Below are 21,148 nucleotides of genomic sequence, written 5' to 3' on the forward strand. Positions count from 1 at the left end.
GATCTTGTGGTCTTAGTCCCTGAATGAATAACAAGATAACAAATCACATGGCAGCACGGTGGCTCAGTGGTTAGCACTGCTGCCTCACAGTGCCAGGAACCTCGGTTCAAATCCTGCCTTGGGTAACTGACTGTGTGGAGTTTACACATTCTCCCCATGTCTGCGTGGGTTTCCTCTGGTTTCCTCCCACAACTCAAAAATGTGCAGGTTAGGTGAATTAGTCATGCTAAATTGCCCACGGTCAGGGTGGGTCACTCTTTGGAGGATTGGTATGAACTTGTTGGGCTGAAGGGCCTGTTTCCATACTGTAGGGAATTGAATCTAATCATAACTCATAATTTGGAACCTGAATGACCAATTTGTGTCTCTTTCTGCTACTTTTACTCAAAATAATTTAAATATCACTCTTTTGAAAATGTGAGGCCGTTGAAATTCAAAAGAAAGCTTGCTGGTGGACATTCACTGCATGGAAGGTTTTTCTGGCAATCTGGTTGTCGGTCAGTCAGTGCTTTGATGGCTATATGAATGCAACTGTTGACTCCTGGATCTGAGATCATCCCTCAGTGGCAGCAAAGCCCATTGCCTATTGTGCCTGCAATAGTCTGCCTGTCTCAGGACGAATACAGTCTCCAACTCTCTGCAGCCTGATGACTGAGAGCTGCCACTCTTGTCTGAAGCTGATATATGAAGATTCCACATCACGGTCACTTTGCTAGGAGGAAAGCACAAATGTCCAAAAGCATCTGCGGAACTGCCACTCTGTGACATTTGGGTGGAGAAAAGCTGAGATCCACATCTCTTCAGCACATGCTTACAGAATTGACATTTGGGTGGTACACTTGATGTCTTGGGTAATCCTTCCTTCCCTTCACAGCCCTCACTCTGCTTCTCTGACCTCTCCAGACCAGGAGGATACATGGTTGAAGCTTTTCCTCATTATTCTGTCCAATATCAGAGTCTCCTGTTATTATCTCAACACCTTCAACCACTGGTTTATTTGGAACTTCTCTCTCAACTGATGTCCAGCTGATGCCAGCAGGCTCACATCTCTCTCAATAAGCCAACTACTCACTCTTCATGTATGCAAACCTCTCAGTACCAGTGATGGCAATGCTGGGCCACTGGTTCAGCATCTGAGTATATCCTTCCTGTTCACATAACTGTACTCATGGATCCCTGCTTTCTCCCCAAAAGCTACACTCTAATGCATCCCTGAGACACTAGTTCCCCATACTTCTTGGTGATATAGTGAAGATAGCAGTTCCCCAGACTGTTACAAATGTTCTGTGATTAGGTCAACAATTTCTTAACTGGAGCTATTCAGAATGTAATCGCAGCCCTTCTTATCCTGCCATTAAAAGTCACATCGTGTTCCAGCAGAATCTATAACTAGTGGTGCATCTGATTTTGAGATTTTCAATATGCATCCACATCACCTCATCCTCATGGGCTTTTGAAAATCCAGAATCTGTTGACAGCATTAAATATCACACTCCCAACTGGCATTTAACTGTTATTATGTTGAGTAGATGTCACTAATACATTCAATATCATGCTCTCCACTATGACAATTCGGAATCCAATTTGACTCGTGTTCGGCACGACCTCATTTCTCATCAATTATAGATGTGCAAATAGTGCCTGCGGATGAGATAAGGGCTGGAATCTTGTGGAGGTGACAGGGTTCTCAACTGCCAGCTAGAAAGCAGGCAAGAGCCCTCTCTTGACGGAAGGCATGCTGCATCTTATTTCACACAGGCACTTGACTGACCAGCTGTCTCTTGGCAACAAGCACCCAGAGTCAAAAGTCACTTCCATTGTGGAAGTCATGGGATAGAAGCTCAATTAAACAGCAGCACCACTAAGGAAACTCCCTAAAGTTGTTTTCTTACATCTCTCTCTCTCTCCTCCTTTAAGATAATCTTTAAAAGCATTACCTTTGACTACGTTTTTTGGCCATCTGCCTTAAAACCACCTTATGCAATGACAAATTTGGTCCGATAACATTACTGTCAAGTGCCTTGAGGCATTTTATTGAGATGGAAGTGCCATATAAATAAGTCATTGATTTTGTTGCATCTTGATGCATTGAATAAAATCGTAACACTATTTTTATCTTATCTACAGGGATCAAAAAACAATATTAAAGGAGAAGCAGAAGATTACACTGACACTGGTAAAAGTTGGCAGATTTGTCAGCAGACCACAGTGTAACTTTATCTAATAGACATGTTCTCCTTTATTCTTACAACTAAACAGTCAGACTCATTTCTGCACAACATGACTCCACATCACATTGCAATTCATGTGCCCTGTACACACAAGAACCATCAAAAGGATGAAAACTGTATAAAATTCAACAGAAGAGCAAGCTGATCTCAGATTATTTCTTTCAGGATCATGTTATATTCAATTCTATAATCAGCTACAAAATGACACAATAATAATCTGTTTCTCTTCACACCTGTTTACAAGAATATTCAATAATATTTCACAATCAGTCAATGTTGCACCAAATAAGAGTTCTTGGACAAAAACTGCACTGTGCTCTTCACAGATCAGCTTCATACAAAAGTTCCAGAAGTTCTCAGGGAGATTGGTTAGTTTTCTTTGACACAAAGTCAATTGGAAATTCAGTCTAAAGATTACAGTTGTTACCCAAAAGATAAGAGAAACTAGATCAGAGGTTAAGGGAAAAATAGACTACCAGCAAACAAATATTTTCGACTTCAGAGGTTTATTTGGAATAAATTGAAGTGAGTGCCTTTTTAATAATTTCAAAATCATTGTCCCATTCTGCAGTTGTTAATCTAATAGAGTAAACATTAAATAAATATATAATAAAAACTGAAAGAACTGCAGCAGATGCTGTAAATCAGAAACAAAAGCAGAAGTTGCTGGAAAGGTTCATCAGGTCTGGCAGCATCTGTGAAGAGAAATCAAAGTTAACGATTCAGTGACCCTGGAACAGCTCTGAAGAAGGGTCACTGCACCCAAAATGTTAACTTTGATTTCTCTTCATAGATGCTGCCAGACCTAGTGAACTTTTCCAGCAACTTCTGCTTTTGCATTAAATAAATACACTTTGCAGCATGTAAACAAAACACTGATTTTCTTTCAATCTTACGTGATGTAAACTGTGGGATGTACAAGTTTTAATGTTATGTGTTGACAGTTTGAGTTTCTGGTTTTTCGAGTTAATAACCAGTGGGTTTTCTGTGTGCCTGAAGTTAATAATCACCTTGCAAACATTTCTGTAGCCATGGTGATTTCTTTTACAAACAGATTTTAAAGCCTGGCTTTACAGTAAATGAGTTTTGTGAAATGGTACTGGCTTTTATTTATTTAGATTGTTTTATAGCCCAGAATGGTAAAGTAATGGGACCTCAAAGCTTGTTAAAGAGTTCCAGAACTTGTTTATCTTTAAGCTGATGGGAAGTTGAACTGGCGGACATAGCTGACAGAGAGAGAGAGAGAGAGAGAAAGAAAGAGAGGCACAGAGAGAGAGAGACAGACAGACAGAGCGACAGAGAGAGAGCGATAGACAGAGAGAGAAAGCGAGAGAGAGAGAAGAGAAAGAGAGAGAGAGAGAGACACAGACAGACAGACAGACAAAGAGAGAGAGGACCTTTATCGTGGGCAGTCCTGCAAAGTTGTCGAAATAGGATGGCTATATAGATTAGCAGTTCTTAGTAGGGAAGGATATACAGTGAACTAGGCTACCTTAGAGTAAAGAGATAATGTTAACCACAAATCAAAAGTATTCGGGTAAAATAATAAACTAGCCAAAAACATTTCTAACCACGAATGAACTATCTACTCGAGATTGAAGTGATCAGTTGAGCACTGGAAGTTGTTTCCTGGATTACTACTCCTAAATCCTGAAAGTAAACTTTTTGTTTTTAACACTTCTATGCCCTTCTGCAACAACATTGCACCCCACCGCAGTCTACCACCCCACTGTCACTACAAACAGTACAATCAAAGCTACAAACCATTCAGTCTTTTCTCAGAGGCTTTGTGCTTGTTTAAACACTATACCTGCTGAGCCATGCAAGTGCTCACCAGCTTTCACTTCTATTCAATATTAGGCTCCTCTGTACAAAATTTTACTTGTCCAGATTATGTGAGAATAACTCAGTTCTTAGGATGCTCAGCTACTTTGGTGCAGCCAACTGGAAAACAGAACCTAAAGTCCAAGAAAAGAATTTAGTGCTGTGTAAGGGAAAGGGGTCTTCCATTTATCAGTTAAATATATCATACAAATGAACAAACATTATGCACTAGAACTGAATTTGGAAACATACGTAGCTTATGATAACATTGACTTGGGGCAACCTAGGTCAGCATTCAAGCATAAAAGAAACCAAAAGACTCTTTATACAGCACTTTTCACATTAGATGAGAATATAGATTTTCTGCCAATTGACTACAAATGAATTTTTAAAATCTAGCCTTAGGACTTTTCAGCTCCAAACTCAGCACAGGCTGAAAGAATAATAATCATTCTGACAAACGCATGCCTTGTTGGTAAATGGAGTGATTCTGGACTGTCCTAATCTAGTTCAGGAGGAGTGAAGGATTCAGCAGTAAATTGTCAGTCTCAAGCATTAAGGCTTATAAACATATCTGGTGATGAAATTAGTTGTGTAAAGGAGAGCAGAAAGTTTCAGAAGTCTTGTAAACAGATTAAGTGAGTGAGAAAAACTGCAGCAATTGTACTTTGATGTAACAAACTGCAGAGCTGTAGATGGAAACACAAGATTAGGAATAGGATATTTAGCCTGAGTGTCTATTCTGCCAGGTGTGAACCGAGGGCTAATGCCATACTCCCATCTTCACCCCATACCTTTCCTTTTAAAAAATTTTGCAATCCCAGATTTAAAGTTAAGAACAGATCTAATATGGATTGCAAACAGCAAAAGGGAATTCCAAACATCATCTCTGAAAAAGAGACTATGAATATCACTCGAGAAAAGTATGAACACCAGCGACCAGTGGACTGAAATGGGGACACCAGCGACTAATGGACTGAAATGGGGACACCAGCGACTAATGGACTGAACTGGGGACACCAGTGACTAATGGACTGAAATGGGGACACCAGTGACTAATGGACTGAAATGGGGATGCCAGCGACCAGCGGACTGAAATGGGGACACCAGTGACTAATGGACTGAAATGGGGACACCAGCGACTAATGGACTGAACTGGGGACACCAGCGACCAATGGACTGAACTGAGGACACCAGCGACCAATGGACTGAACTGGGGACACCAGCGACCAATGGACTGAAATGGGGACCAATGGCCCAAGAGGCAATATCAGTGGTCCAGTGCTGAGTGTGGAGCTGTCAGCAGTCAGACCACATTGAGATCCCCTGCACTGGTCTGCTGCAGAAGGCCTTAAGAAAGAGACTGTAATTTTTGTCTTTCTGACCTATGGTTAAACTGTGCACAGCTGTAAGGTAATTTTTTTTCTTCATTTTTCTGTTTTGGAGCTAAGGGTTATACATAGGTATGTTTGTAGCTATGAAGGCACCGTAAGTGGTGACTAATAAACTTTTCACTGTACTTATTTGAATACATGTGACAATAAAAATAATTCAATTCAATTCATTATAATCTTTGGACCAAACATCCTTATGCTACTGAAAAAGTTTCTCCCAAACTACCCTATCTATTCCTTTTAATTTCTTGAAGACTTTAATTAAAACAACCTCTGAGCCTTCTAAATTCCAATGAGTATATCCTTGCACCTTAATCTTTAAGTCCTGTTACAATTCTAATAATCCACATTACACTCTCAAAAATTGATAATCCATCTTCTGGCTTCTGATGCCCAGAAATTAATATTAAATGAGACATGGTCAAATCAAAGTTGGAGAAGTTATTTTCATTTCTTCCTTTAACACTTCTATGCCCTTCTGCAACAACATTGCACCCCACCGCAGTCTAACACCCCACTGTCACTACAAACAGTACAATCAAAGTTACAAACCTTTCAGTCTTTTCTTAGAGGCTTTGTGCTTATTTAAACACTATACCTGCTGAGCCATGCAAGTGCTCACCAGCTTTCACTTCTATTCAATATTAGGCTCCTCTGTACAAAATTTTACTTGTCCAGATTATGTGAGAATAACTCAGTTCTTAGGATGCTCAGCAACCTTGGTGCAGCCAACTGAAAAACAGGACCCAATGTCCAAGAAAAGACTGGGTAAGAGAAAGGAGTCTTCCATTTATCGGTTCAGTATAATCAATGATCAAACATTATGCACTAGAACTGAATTTGGAAACATACATAGTTTATGATAACATTGACTGAGAGCAGTACTTGGCTAGTCCTCCTCTAAAATATGACAATTAGTTGTGCACGGAGAACCTCAGCAAGATACGCTCGTCTTGGGGGATTTATGGCACTGACTTACCAGAGTGTAGCCAGTGCATAATAAGTTAAATTATGAGGATAGTTTGCATAAATTTCAATAAGGATCTGAGGGTGATATAATTGATACCATTAAAATTATTCAACAGGGTAGATGAAAAAAAAATTACTTCCTTTGGTGACAACCCTAAAGAAGGAGGCATAAATCTAAAATTAGAACTAAGCCATTTAGGAATGAAATCCAGAAGTGCATTTTCACACATCGTAGAAATCTGAACTTTGCTTTCCCCCAGAAGACTGTGGACATTGAGTTAATTGAAATATCTAAGCCTGACATTGATAGATTTATATTAGGTAAGGGTATTCAGAAATGTATAACAAAGGCAGGAAATCAATTTGAAGTACAGATCAGTCAGGATCTAATTGAATGTTGGATTAGATTGAAGAGGCTAAATGACCTACTGTTGTTCCCATGCCTTAGGTAGCATGAATAAATTGGCTGAAATTTGCATCTCCAAATAATCAGAGATTGGGCATTATCTGAAAGATGCGTGTCAGGATCCCTCAGAGATCCCATTGCAATGATTGCATGGTAATTGCCTGAGAAGGTTACATTTCCAATGGGGAATTATCTGCTGCTTGTAACCCTCCAAAAAAGTCCACATCTTCGAGTTAGTGTCAGAGACTTCGGAGGGGTTTTGATTTATTTACTTCCATAGTTTGACAGGAAAAGTTACAGAAGTGCCCCTGGTGTGCAGAAGGAATTTTCAAAAAAAGATAACAACTTGAGACAGAGAAAATGAATTTTATTTTTCCACTCTAATGTCTTCCAGCTTTGTTGAGAGTGTAATCCAGTCAACCCGATTAAGTGCTTTTGTCAACATTTACAAAGAAACATATAAATCCTGCCAAATTCTGTACTGTGACCACTCATTAATTTTATAATGCTGCTGGATTCTAGGGACAAAGGTGGACATGAAAAGCAAAACTGATCATCTTCAATGTACTTATATGCCCTGCCACCCAGACTCTTTGTTGCAATTCTCAACACTGCATGGAAAATCTGACAAATTGTATGAAAGTCAGAATATTAGTGTACCTATGTTATTTTTCTTATGGTGATCAGTTTGGTCACCATTTTCTGCCCATTCTGAGTAGAAAGCCAGTGTCAATGATGTGCAGGCCTTAAAATTGCTGTGAACTCAGCTTGCTACTATGGGTCAGACATTGTTATCCACTGTGACATTACAAAGCCAACCTTCATCTCAAAATAACAAATATCAGTAATATATATGATATTAGTATTTTAGTAAGATTTATTATACTCTCAAGATGTCCCAAAGTGCTTGAAAACTATCAACTGCTGTTATTGAGCACTTTTACAAAATATAATGTAATTTAAAAAAAATTCAAACTTAATCTCCATGTTCAGGCTGAATTTAACTATTGTCACCACTGTTCACATTCTGGGACACATTGATTAAAGTCAATTGGTAATCATTTACAAATGAGGAAATTAAAATGTATTTCTGATTTTCACATACCCATATTTATGTTATTCAATTAACACTAGAAGTGCATGTATTGCAATTACTGTAACATTATTTTAAAAAAAATTGATTCAAAGAAAAGGGCAGAACTCAAGATGAGTGAGTCACCATGGCCTGAAGATATATATCCTATGATGCTCGAAAGATGAAAAAGAGGAGAAAGTGAAAGCTTTCATCACATTGCCAATCCCTGCTTAGGGTACAACTTCTGATTAGGGACTGAGATTGGGAAATGTAATATCCTGGAAGGAACGGAAGGATAATAGACAATAGACAATAGACAATAGATGCAGGAGTAGGCCATTCTGCCCTTCGAGCCTGCACCGCCATTCAATATGATCATGGCTGATCATTCCTAATTAGTATCCTGTTCCAGCCTTATCTCCGTACCCCTTGACTCCACTATCTTTAAGAGCTCTATCCAATTCTTTCTTAAAAGAATCCAGAGACTGGGCCTCCACTGCCCTCTGGGGCAGAGCATTCCACACAGCCACCACTCTCTGTGTGAAGTAGTTTCTCCTCATCTCTGTCCTAAATGGTCTACCCCGTATTTTTAAGTTGTGTCCTCTGGTTCGGCACTCCCCCATCAACGGAAATATGTTCCCTCCTGCCAGAGTGTCCAATCCTTTCATAAGCCTATACGTTTCAATCAGATCCCCTCTCAGTCTTCTAAACTCAAGGGTATACAAGCCCAGTCGCTTCAGTCTTTCCGTGTAAGGCAATCCTGCCATTCCAGGAATTGACCTCGTGAACCTACGCTGCACTCCCTCAATAGCCAGAATGTCTTTCCTCAAATTTGGAGACCAGAACTGTACACAGTACTCCAGGTGTGGTCTCACCAGGGCCCTGTACAGCTGCAGAAGCACCTCTTTGCTTCTATACTCAATCCCTCTTGTTATGAAGGCCAGCATGCTATTAGCCTTCTTCACGACCTGCTGTACCTGCATGCTTGCCTTCATTGACTGGTGGACAAGAACACCCAGATCTCTCTGAACAGCCCCTTTACCTAATTTGATACCATTGAGGTAGTAATCTGCCTTCCTGTTCTTGCCACCAAAGTGGATAACCAGACATTTATCCACATTAAACTGCATCTGCCATGCATCTGCCCACTCACCTAACTTGTCCAGGTCACCCTGTAATCCCCTAACATCCTCATCACATTTCACCCTACCACCTAGCTTTGTGTCATCAGCAAATTTGCTAATGTTATTGCTGATACCATCTTCTATATCATTTACATATATTGTAAAAAGCTGCGGTCCCAGCACGGATCCCTGCGGTACCCCACTGGTCACTGCCTGCCATTTCGAAATGGAGCCGTTAATCACTACCCTTTGTTTCCTATTAGCCAACCAATTCTCTATCCAATCTAGTACTTTGCCCCCAATCCCGTGCGCCCTAATTTTACTCACTAACCTCTTGTGTGGGACTTTATCAAAAGCTTTCTGAAAGTCCAGGTACACTACATCCACTGGATCTCCCTCGTCCATCTTCCGAGTTACATCCTCAAAAAATTCAAGAAGATTAGTCAAGCATGATTTCCCCTTCATAAATCCATGCTGACTCTGTCCTATCCTGTTACTATTATCCAGATGTGCCGTAATTTCATCCTTTATAATAGACTCCAGCATCTTTCCCACCACTGAGGTCAGACTAACTGGTCTATAATTTCCTGCTTTCTCCCGCCCACCCTTCTTAAAAAGTGGCACAACATTAGCCACCCTCCAATCCTCAGGAACCAACCCCGATTCTATTGAACTCTGGAAAATAATCACCAGCGCATCCACGATTTCCCGAGCCACCTCCTTCAGTACCCTGGGATGCAGGCCATCAGGTCCCGGAGACTTATCAACCTTCAGACCTAACAGTCTCTCCAACACCAAATCCTGGCAAATAGAAATTCCCTTAAGTTCAGGTCCTTCAGCCACTGTTACCTCAGGGAGATTGCTTGTGTCTTCCCCAGTGAACACAGATCTGAAGTACTCATTTAATTCCTCTGCCATTTCTTCGTTCCCAGTAATATATTCCCCTGCTTCTGTCTTCAAGGGCCCAATTTTTGTCCTAACCATTTTTTTGCCTTGGACATACCTAAAAAAGCTTTTACTATCCTCCTTTATATTCTTGGCCAGTTTACCTTCGTACCTCATTTTTTCTCTGCGTATTTCCTTCTTACTAATCCTCTGTTGTTCTTTAAAAGCTTCCCAGTCCTCCGTTTTCCCGCTTATCTTCGCTAAGTTATACTTTTTCTCTTTTAACCTTATATGCTTCTTTACTTCCCTTGTCAGCCACGGCCGCCCATGTCTCCTCCTGGGATCTTTCTTCCTTTTAGGAATGAACTGATCCTGCATCTTCTGCATTATACACAGAAATATCTGCCATTGTTCCTCCACGGTCTTCCCTGTTAAGGTATTATACCATTGAACTTTGGCCAGTTGCTCCCTCATAGCTCCATATTTCCCTTTATTCAACTGAAATATTGTCACTTCAGATTGTACCCACTCCCTCTCAAATTGCAGATTGAAGCTTATTGTATTATGGTCACTACTTCCCAACGGCTCCTTCACTTCGAGGTCACTGACCAATTCTGGTTCGTTACACAATACCAGATCCAGAATCGCCTTATCCCTGGTCGGCTCCAGCACCAGCTGCACTAAAAATCCATCTCTGAGGCACTCCACAAAGTCTCTTTCTTGAGGCCCAATACCATCCTGATTCTCCCAGTCTACCTGCATGTTAAAATCCCCCATAACAACTGTAGTAACATCTTTGCGACAAGCCAATTTCAGCTCCTGATTCAACTTACCTCCAACATCCAGACTACTGTTTGGGGGCCTGTAGATGACTCCCATGAGGGTCTTTTTACCCTTAGTGTTTCGAAGCTCTATCCACACTGACTCTACATCCCCTGACTCTAGGTCCGCCCGCGCAAGGGACTGAATATCCTCCCTTACCAACAAGGCCACCCCACCCCCTCTGCCCGTCAGTCTATCCTTACGATAACACATGTAGCCTTGAATATTCATTTCCCAGGCCCTGTCCCCATGAAGCCACGTCTCAGTTATCCCCACAATATCGTATCTGCCAATTTCCAAAAGAGCCTCAAGCTCATCCACCTTGTGTCTAATGCTTCGTGCATTCATATATAGAATTTTTAATTTGTTACTGCTCTCACCCTTCCCCTCAACCCTTATTTCACTCAACTTTACAGCATGATGCCTTTTCCAGTTTTCTGCCTCCTTGATACAGTTGTCTTTCTTGACTTCTCTTGTTCTAACTACCCCTTCAATTTCCTTTTTAAACATCCAGCTTGTCCCCTCCCCCCTGCTACTTAGTTTAAATGTAGCGGTGTTGCAGCAGAAAACCTGCCTGCCAGAATGCCGATCCCTGTTCTATTAAGGTGCAAGCCATCTCTCTTGTAGAATTTATGGTTACCATAAAATATACCCCAGTGATCCAAGAACTTGAAACCTTGCTTCCTGCACCAGTTCCCCAACCACACGTTCAAGTCCATTATCTCCTGGTTTCTGGCCACACTAGCCCGAGGAACTGGAAGCAAACTGGAGATAACCACCTTGGACGTCCTGCTTTTTAGCCTTCTTCCTAGTTCTGCGAAGTCTCGCTGTAGTATGTTCCTCCTCTTCTTCCCGACATCATTTGTGCCGACGTGTACCACCACCTCGGGCTCTTCACCCTCGTCCTTGAGGATGTCCTGCACTCTGTCCGCGATGTCTTTCACTCTAGCACCAGGAAAGCAACACACCATCCTTAAATCCCGTCTGCTGCCACAAAAACCCCGGTCAGTTCCTCTCACGATGGAGTCCCCTATTACCACGGCTCTATGTGATGTCCGACTCTTCCGCTCTGCTTCTGCGGCAACTTTTGATGGACAAACATGGCCGCCTTGCGAACTGGTAGTGTCATCAGACTCTACTGTTTCCAAAAGCTTCAACTTGTTCCTGACAGGTACTTCTCCCGGCGTCTCTTGCACCTGTCTCCTCTCTGCCTTCCTCATCGTCTGCACTCTTCTGCTCTCTTCTGGCATGATTGGTGTAATAACATCACTGAAGGTCTTGTCCAGAAAGATCTCGTTCTCTCGGATGAGCCTAAGGTCTTCGAGTTCTTTCGTCAGTGCTGCAATATGCTCGGTCAATTGCTGAATGTGCGCACACTTTCCACACATATACGAGCCAGACACACCAGAGTCATTGACTTGCCACATCAAACACGTAGCGCACTGGGATAAACTGGGTAGTTAGTTACCAGTGAGTCAAACACCGATAGGGGCCAGTTCTATGTCGTCTTTTGATTTTGAGGAGCAGTTCACCTGAAAAATGCTCCATCCTGCTCAGTCTATGGGAAACCAGGTGGGAAGGGAGGATAACATGTGAAAGTTTGAGGATAGTAGTAAGAATAAAATGGGTTGTTCTTTTTTAAAGGAGTAAGACTTTCAAAATATGATGTTCTGACAAACTTGCATGCAATTGTACAAAAGATGGAAGAAGAAAATAGGAAGGTGAACGGCATTTTAGACATTATTGCAAAGGTAATGGAGTACAAGAACAAGGAAATCTTGCTTCAACTGTACAGGGTTTTGTTGAGTTGAGACCGGGAGTACTTGGAGCAGTTCCGGTCTACATACCTAAGGGAGAATAAAGCTGCCTTGGAGACGGCAGAGTCAAGTTTCACTCAATTAATTCCTTAGCTGAGGGAATTATCTGCTAATAGCCTGAATATATTGTGTCTGAACACACTGGAATTTAGAAAAATAAGTGACCTGATTGAACCATGTACGATTATGAAGAAGTTTGACAGAGTAGACACAGAGGTTGTTTCAGTAGAACATAGAACATTACAGTGTAGGACAGGCCCTTTGGCCCTCAATATTGCGCTGACCTGTGAAACCAATCAGAAGCCTATCTATCCTACACTATTCCATTTTCATCTACATGATTATCCAATGACCGTTTAAATGCCCTTAAAGTTGGTGAGTCTACTACTGTTGCAGGCAGTACATTCCACACCCCGACTACTCTGAGTAAAGAAACTACCTCTGACATCTGTCCTATACCTGTCACTCCTCAATTTAAAGCTATGACCCCGCCCCCCTCCATCTGAGATAAAAGGCTCTCACTGTCCAAACTATCTAACCCTCTGATTATCTTATACGTCTCAATTAAGTCACCTCTCAACATTCTTCACTCTAACAAAAACAGCCTCAAGTCCCTTAGCCTTCCGTCATAAGACCTTCCCTCCATACAGGCAAAATCCTAGTAAATTGCCTCTGAACCCTTTCCAAAGCTTCCACATCCTTCCTATAATGTGGTGACCAGAACTGTACACAATACTCCAAGTGCAGCCGCACCAGAGTTTTGTACAGCTGCAACATGACTTTGTGGCTCCAAAACTCAATCCCTCTACCAATAAAAGCTAACACATTGTATGGCCTTCAACCCTGTCAACCTGGGTGGCAATTTTCAAGGATTTATGTATATGGACACCAAGGTCTCTCTGCTCATCCACATTGCCCAGAATTTTACCATTAGCCCAGGACTCTTTAATACTGTTACTCATTCCAAAGCGCATCACCTCATACTTTTCCACATTAAACTCGATTTGCCGCCTCTCAGCCCAGCTCTGCAGCTTATCTATGTCTTGCTCTAACCTGCAACATCCTTTGGTATTACCCACAACTCCACCAACCATTGTGTCATCCGCAAATTTACTGACCCATTCTTCTATGCCCTCACCCAGGTCATTTGTAAAAATGACAATCAGCAGTGGATCAAAACAGATCCTTGTGAAACATCACTAGTAACTGAACTCCAGGATGAACATTTCCCATCAACCACCACCCTGTCTTCTTTCAGCTAGCCAATTTCTGATCCAAACCGCTAAATCACACTCAATCTCATGCCTCTGTATTTTGTGCAATAACCTACCATGGGGAATCTTATAAAACACCTTACTAAAATCCATATACACCACATCAACCGTTTTACCCTTATCGACCTGTTTGGTCACCATCTCAAATAAGGTTTGTGAGGCATGACCTACCCTTCACAAAACTGCGTTGACTATCCCTAATCAACTTATTCCTTTCTAGATGATTGTAAATCCTGTCTCTTATAACGTTTTCTAACACTTCATCCATAACTGAAGTAAGGCTCACTGGTCTATAATTACTAGGATTGTCTCTACTACCATTTGTGAACAGGGGACAACATTTGATTTCCTCCAGTCTTCTGGCAATATTCCTGTAGACAATGACGACATGAAGATCAAAGTCAAAGGCTCTACAATCTCCTCCCTGGCATCCCAGAGAATCCCAGGATAAATCCCATCCAGCCCAAGGGATTTATCTATTTTCACATTTTCTAGAATTGCTGACGCCACCTCCTTGTGAACCTCAATCCCATTATTTAGTCTAGTAACCGATATCTCAGCATTTTCCTTTTCAACATTATCTTTTTCCACTGTGAACACTGATGTAAAATATTTACTTAGCGCTTCTCCAATCTGCTCGGACTCCATACACAACTTCCCACTGCTGTCCTTGATTGTCCTAATCTTCGTCTAGTCATTCTTTTATTCCTGATATATCTATAGAAAGCTTTAGGGTTTTCCTTGATCCTACCTCCCAATGTCTACTCATGTCCCCTCCTGGCTCTTCTTAGCTCTCTGTTTCAGTCTTTCCTAGCTAACTTGCAACTCTCATGTGCCCTAACTGAGCTTTCACATCGCATCCTAAGCCACCTTCTTCCTCTTGACAAGGGATTCAACTTCCTCATGGCTCCCTCACTCAACCACTTCCTCCCTGCCTGACAGGTACGTACATATCAAGGACATGCAGTAGCTAGTCCTTGAATAAGCTCCACATTTCAATTGTGCCCATCTGCTGCAGTTTCCTTCCCCATCCTATACATTCTAAATCTTGCCTAATCGCATCATAATTGCCTTTCTCCCAGCTATAACTTTTGCCCTGCAGTTTAAACCTATCCCTTTCCATTGATAAATTGAACATAACCAAATTGTGGTCACTATCACCAAAGTGCTCACCTACCTCCTAATATAACACCTGGCTGGGTTCATTACCCAGTACCAAATTCAATATGGTCTTGCCCCTTTTTGGCCTGTCTACATACTGTGTCAGGAAACCCTCCTACCTACATTGGACAAACCTGACCCATCTAAAATCCTCGAACTATAGTATTTCCAGTCAATATTTGGAAAGTTAAAATCCCCCATAAAAACTATCCTGTTACTCTCGCTCCTATCCAGAATCATCTTTGCTATCCTTTCCTCTACATCTCTAGAACTATTCAGAGGCCGATAGAAAACTCCCAAAAGGATGACCTCTCCTTTCCGGTTTCTAACTTCAGCCAATAAGACCTCAGTAGATGAGTCCTCAGATGTCCTTTCTGCCACCTGTCCTTGACTAACAATCCTACACCTTCCCCTCTTACCAACTTCTTTGTTCTTACTGAAATATCTAAATCCCAGAAACTGCAACAACCATTCCTGTCCCTGCTCTATCTATGTCTCTGAAATGGCCACAACATTGAGAGCCCAGGTACCAACCCATGCTGCAAGTACACCTGCCTTATTCCAGATTCTCCTGGTGTTGAAGTAGACACACTTCAAACCACCTTCCTGCTTGCTGGTGCACTCTTGCAACCTTGAAACCATATTTCTGATCTCACTACACTCAACATCCTGGATACTGGAACTACAATTTAGGCGCCCATCCCCCGTTGAATTGGTTTAAATCCTCCCAAAGAGCATTAGCAAATTCCACCCCCACCCCCCAGGATATTGGTACCCCTCTGGTTCCCTTGTTGGACAATCTACAGCAAGGATGCACAGTCTTAGGACAAGGATTTGTCATTTTAGACTAAACTAAAGAGAAATGCCTTCACTCTGAGGGTTGTGAATCCTTGACATTTTTAACCCCAGATAGTTGTGAATATTCCATCATTTAATTTATACAAGATAGATAGAAATTTGTTCTTTCAGGGGATGGAGAGCGTATGGGAGAGTGGAGTCGAGGTAAATAAGTTTCTATGATTATATTGAATGGCAGAACAGTCTCAAAGGGTTATACGTCTATCCCTGCTCCAATTTATGTTCTCATATTTGAAAAACATCTATTGAAAATTTATTTATAGAAATGTGGCTGAAAGGAATTAAGTAAACATATGGATTTTCAAAGCATGGAAGTGGTCCACAAAAAAATTGTTAAAAATAAATTCAGACATATGTTTTGAGAGAAAATTTAGCTCATGGATAAAAACCTGATTTGACAGGTCAGAAGCAAAGTTAAGTTAAATAATAAATTTTAAATGCTCACACCACTGAATGGTAAAGTAATGTCACTCAGGTTTCAAAGCTGAGTCCAGCTTGGCTCATTCAGGAATAGTTGGATGCTTTGCACTTCAATAAGGAGGACACAATCTCAAAATTTGCTAAATACACAAAAGTAGGCAGACAGCCAAAAAACCTCAGCAAAGCATGGACAACCTAATGGCTATAACGAAATGGGAATAAGTGTGAATGGGAAAACATGAAATTATATTTTCCATTCAATGACAAATAGCTGAATGGTGTAGAGCTGGTAAGACCTGAAACTTGTCATTTCAGCTCAGAGATAGGGCTGCTAGATTCCTTATATATTTCAATACAATTCATTCATTCATTCACCAAATATGTCTGCTTAGTTATCTCTGTCTCCTAGACATTTAGCATCCTGTTATAAGAATTTAATACTGACATGGATGAACAAAAGGAATAATATTGTCCATTGTATAATTAAAATATTACAGTGGAGAAGTTCTGATACATTTGTACAAGACATTACTCATGATTCGAATAGTGTGAATCCCAACTTTGGCTATTTTTGGAATAACATTACAATTATACAGGGTGGCTGATTCATTCGAACAATGCCAGAGACAAGAACGTATAATTCTGAAAAGAGATCCCAGATATTAGGTCAATTTTCACTGGAGTAGAAAAGTGTGAGGAATTTAGTTTTGGCACAGTTTTGCAGTGGAGAATGATAGCAAAGCTGCTAGCACTTATTGTTATGACACCACTAAAAACGAACAACAGGAATCCGTACATGAATAGAATAATTCAGAAATTTAGAAAATGCTATCAATGATTCTGCATTTCTAAAGTTACTGATGTCCCCACCCCTCATGCTCAATCAATGGGAAATCTTTGAATAAACATAAATGCACACTTTTAGACTACTTGTACACCTTGAATGGAATAAGGTGAAATTGGGTATTTACTGGTAAACCAACTTCATAATTATTCTTATTGAAACACAGATTTGGAACAAATAGCTACTTTTTAAAAATCTATTGAAGCTCTTCGCTGTAAGGTGACTACTCTACCTAAACTATGCCTGCTGCTCCAGATAAACTGGTAGGAGGTTTGGTGCTAGACCTGCCCTCAACAAATAAGGAAGTCCACTCTTGAGAAACAAATTTACATGAAATGAAAATGTCAAAATTCGCCATTATGAAGAATAATACTGTAAAAATTTTAAAAGTTATGTATTAAAGAACATTTGGTTATTTACCATCTATCTTAATCCAATCAAAATCCTTTATTTTATCATCTGAAAATTTAAGAATGAAGGATAAAGTTTTGGGGAATTCATGAAGAGGACTCATTAGTTTACCATGAGTATGCAGAGGTGTTCATGAAATTGTCTTCATACAGAGAAGGTAAATCAAGAACATGTGAAATGATGCAAGTAACCTTCTCCTGCATTCTTCTATTTATTGTTTCAACAGAGGAAGTAAATGTTTCATTTTACTTGCGTTAGCAAATTTATTAAGATAAGCAATGCTATATGAATCTTGTAAAGACACATATTAGAGCATAATTTTTCAAGTCACTTTATTAGCCATCTACTTCACCATTGGAACTATCATTCCTTGAATAATCATTAAATGCTAAACCGCAAGCAATTAAATATCAGTAACATTTCACAGCACAATGCAACCCCAACTTTCAACACGCTACCACGAAGACAAGCATTTTGCTTTAAAATTGTTGCTTGACTTAAGTTACTCATGCTGCTTCAAATAAACTGATAAAATAGGCACAGTGTGGCTGCAATATGGTCAAGGCACCCATGTTCAAAACAGCAGGCCTGGCAATGTTCCAGCCAGGTGACTACTCAAAAGGTTTTCAGGTTATATACTTTTAATTAATAAATTGTTAAAAAGTGAAAGAAACAAGAGTCTAATTCTTCCAAAAATCACATACTGAGGGACAATAAGGGATGTGCAATATGTGCTGCCCCAGCCAATGATACACATGTCCAATGAGTGAATTAAAAGAAACGGAATTCAAAGCTGATTTGAAAATACATTACATGTCCCTTGCTTTTCTAATGAAGCTGGTGTTTAGCTATTTTCTTGAACTTCTGCAGTCCAAATACTATGGAATCAGAATTTCTGATCATTTCCAACATTCTCTCTTTATTTGCAGCTTCTACAGTCTTTTTACTTTGGTTTCTAAGTATTTTCAATCTTCCTCACAGAATGAAAATCCAGTCAAATTCAAAATAGTTGTCCAAATACAATCAAGCTCCTAGCTCGAATACAAAGAATGACCTAATTTCAAACCACTGGTGCATACTCTGTTGCAAAGTTAAGTACTTTCTTCTGTGTAACACATCTCTTCATGTCTCAGGAGTGTCTCTGTACAGCATCACATGCACCAACATGAGACAGAGCAGTAGATTAGTCAGTAACACTGTCAATCGACTTATGGTTTTCTCTTGCATTTCTTCACTTTTTTCTGACCTTTCCTGATCAAAGCTACTTCACTAGAATTGTCACAAATGTGTAAAGCAATTGTAAACTTCTGCAAATTTGAATCTGTGTTTCATCTAGTGCCTGAGAAGTGATAATGTGACATAGATTACTTACAGTATACATCTACTCTGATGGATTTGATTGCAGGGGTGCTCAAGCCATTGTCAGCCTTGCAGTAGTAACGGCCTCCCTGGTGACGTTGGATTTTTGTGATCCTCAGGGTCTCATTGAAGACACTGTTGTCGTGAAACCTGTCAGAGGCACTTCCTGCTGTTTTGGTCCATCTGATCTGAGCAAGCATCATTAGAAATGGTTATTATACTTAAAGCAGAAGGCACAATAAGAGTCTACCAATTAATAAAATAGACTGCTGAATTATTTAGAATCTGTTAGACTTGTGAAAATTTAGATGAATATAGAACCTAAATATATTTTAAACCATTTTGATCATCAAAGGATAAAAAAAATGTGCTGGAAAAGATTCAAAGATATACAAGGTCCCTGAGCCCGGAGTAAAAGCGCTTAGTCTGAACAACATTGCGACCAAACTTTGCTCTCAATTAATTAACATTCCCTAATGTTCCATCATTTCATAGAAACTTTGGGTAAAGGTCAATCTTTTACCATGTTGTTGTATCTGGGAGACCATCATATTCGTTAATAAGATGCTCTTTATTAACAGATGATGTTTTATTTGATTCTCAAAAAGGCAACAGTAAAGGATACCATTTTGCAAATTTTCTAGAAATGCTGAACCTTTAGATTTGAAACTGAAAATTCACTGCATTTAATTTTACTCAGTATTTTGACAGTATCAGGTATAAACAATGGCCAGGAGTCAGGACATTTCCTCATTTGAAGCCCACCCTGAGGAAAAACAGGAAACCGCTTAATTGGTGTGGAGATAGTCTCCCTGTCCAGTTAAGGGGGTGTGATGGAGGAAAAGCATTTTCTCAAAATTGTTTTCAATTTGTCTTACATTTGTTGGGAAGGTGCAACCAAGTTGTCCTCTGCCAAAGCAGAAGTAATGTCTCTTGCTGCTGTTAGTACACAGCATGCAATTAGGAAGAGTCTCATAAAATGATAATTCCATGGGTGCAAAAAATGGTTAGGCTTAATAGAAGTCTTGAAAGCCATTGATAGCTCACTATAGTTGGGAGTGGGGTTAAGAAAGCATACAAGTAACATTTGCCTGGTGCACTGCTGGAGGGCTGATGCCAAGATAAATTCAGTAGCAACTTCATGAAATGAGCTATTTTATAAAAGTTGGAATTGTTCCAATAATTAGATGCTTAGGAGCAATCTCAGAACTGTTGAGGAACTCAGTTTCAGGAGAACAACTGGCACATGAGCAACTATTGAGGCAATCCAAATCAAAGAAACCTTGTGTGTATTCCAAACTTAGACCATTAAGAGCGTTGATTTGGAATTCCTCACCAAGGAAATAGATTTTAATTAGCTTTAGTGACGCAATATTTTTAAAGTCTGTATGGAATCTATCTTGACCACATCGACTACTTGTCATAGAGCTGGCAAAGTATTTGACCATATTTAGTATGTTAATACATATTTATTTCCTATTAATACTGATTGCTTGTAAGGTGTGTACATAACGCATATAGTTAAGAGTTATTATCTCAAATATTCAGTATATTTATTTATTCAATATTGTTTATGTTTGATTTATTCAAATTTGTATAATATAGTGCAAATTGTTTTGTATTTCAACTTAACTGTGGAAACCTGCCACTTATTTCCTTACCCTAGGTTCTTCCACACATTCAGTTCTTTAAAATATAATGGTCTATCCAGCCTAATCATAAAGATCTGGCTTGTCCAGTATTTTCATAACTGGGATCATAAAGTATGTTATAGCAAGATCTAAAAAAAATCTAAGATTACAGAATGCTGAGACCAAGTAGCATCTTCAAACATTTCGAAAAAGATGATTCAGTGGAACTCAATGGAATTAAACAAATAGGATTTCATGGTGAAATGTATGGTATTTGTTGAAAATGACTATCCGTTGCTACAACTTTTCTGAAGAAAACAGAAGCAGCTCTAGTCTTTAAAGTTGATAATTCAGAGAATAACATCAAGCGGTTGCTTGATTATGTTGAGTTTGTGAAGCTCCCCAAATTTACTGTGGCCAAACACAAAAAGCTTATTGCTAATAATGAGCCACTGAAGGACGAATTGATCAATGCAGAGAAGCAACCTTTGTCAACATAAATAAGTTTGCTCATGAAAAATCAGAACTAATGCGAACAATTCAGTGTCAATCACAAAAACTAGGACACTTGAATGAGGGCTGAAGCAAACTCCATTCTGATAGATCTTCAATTAACACTCAATGAGTTGTAAGTATCAGAAAT

The 21,148-nt window shown here is 40.0% G+C and overlaps 1 protein-coding gene across 3 annotated transcripts in view; it reads right to left on the reverse strand.

The window, feature by feature from the left end:
* mdga2a (MAM domain containing glycosylphosphatidylinositol anchor 2a) overlaps positions 1–21,148 on the reverse strand; it is a 908,723-nt gene that overhangs the window by 626,120 nt on the left and 261,455 nt on the right. For all 3 annotated transcript variants that reach the window (XM_072568467.1, XM_072568466.1, XM_072568464.1), the window contains exon 3: positions 18,888–19,062. In XM_072568467.1, coding sequence (XP_072424568.1) covers positions 18,888–19,062 — 175 coding nt within the window. The remainder of the gene's footprint in view (positions 1–18,887; positions 19,063–21,148) is intronic.

The sequence above is a fragment of the Chiloscyllium punctatum genome, chromosome 4, assembly GCF_047496795.1.
Source record: "Chiloscyllium punctatum isolate Juve2018m chromosome 4, sChiPun1.3, whole genome shotgun sequence".
Lineage (NCBI taxonomy): Eukaryota > Metazoa > Chordata > Chondrichthyes > Orectolobiformes > Hemiscylliidae > Chiloscyllium > Chiloscyllium punctatum.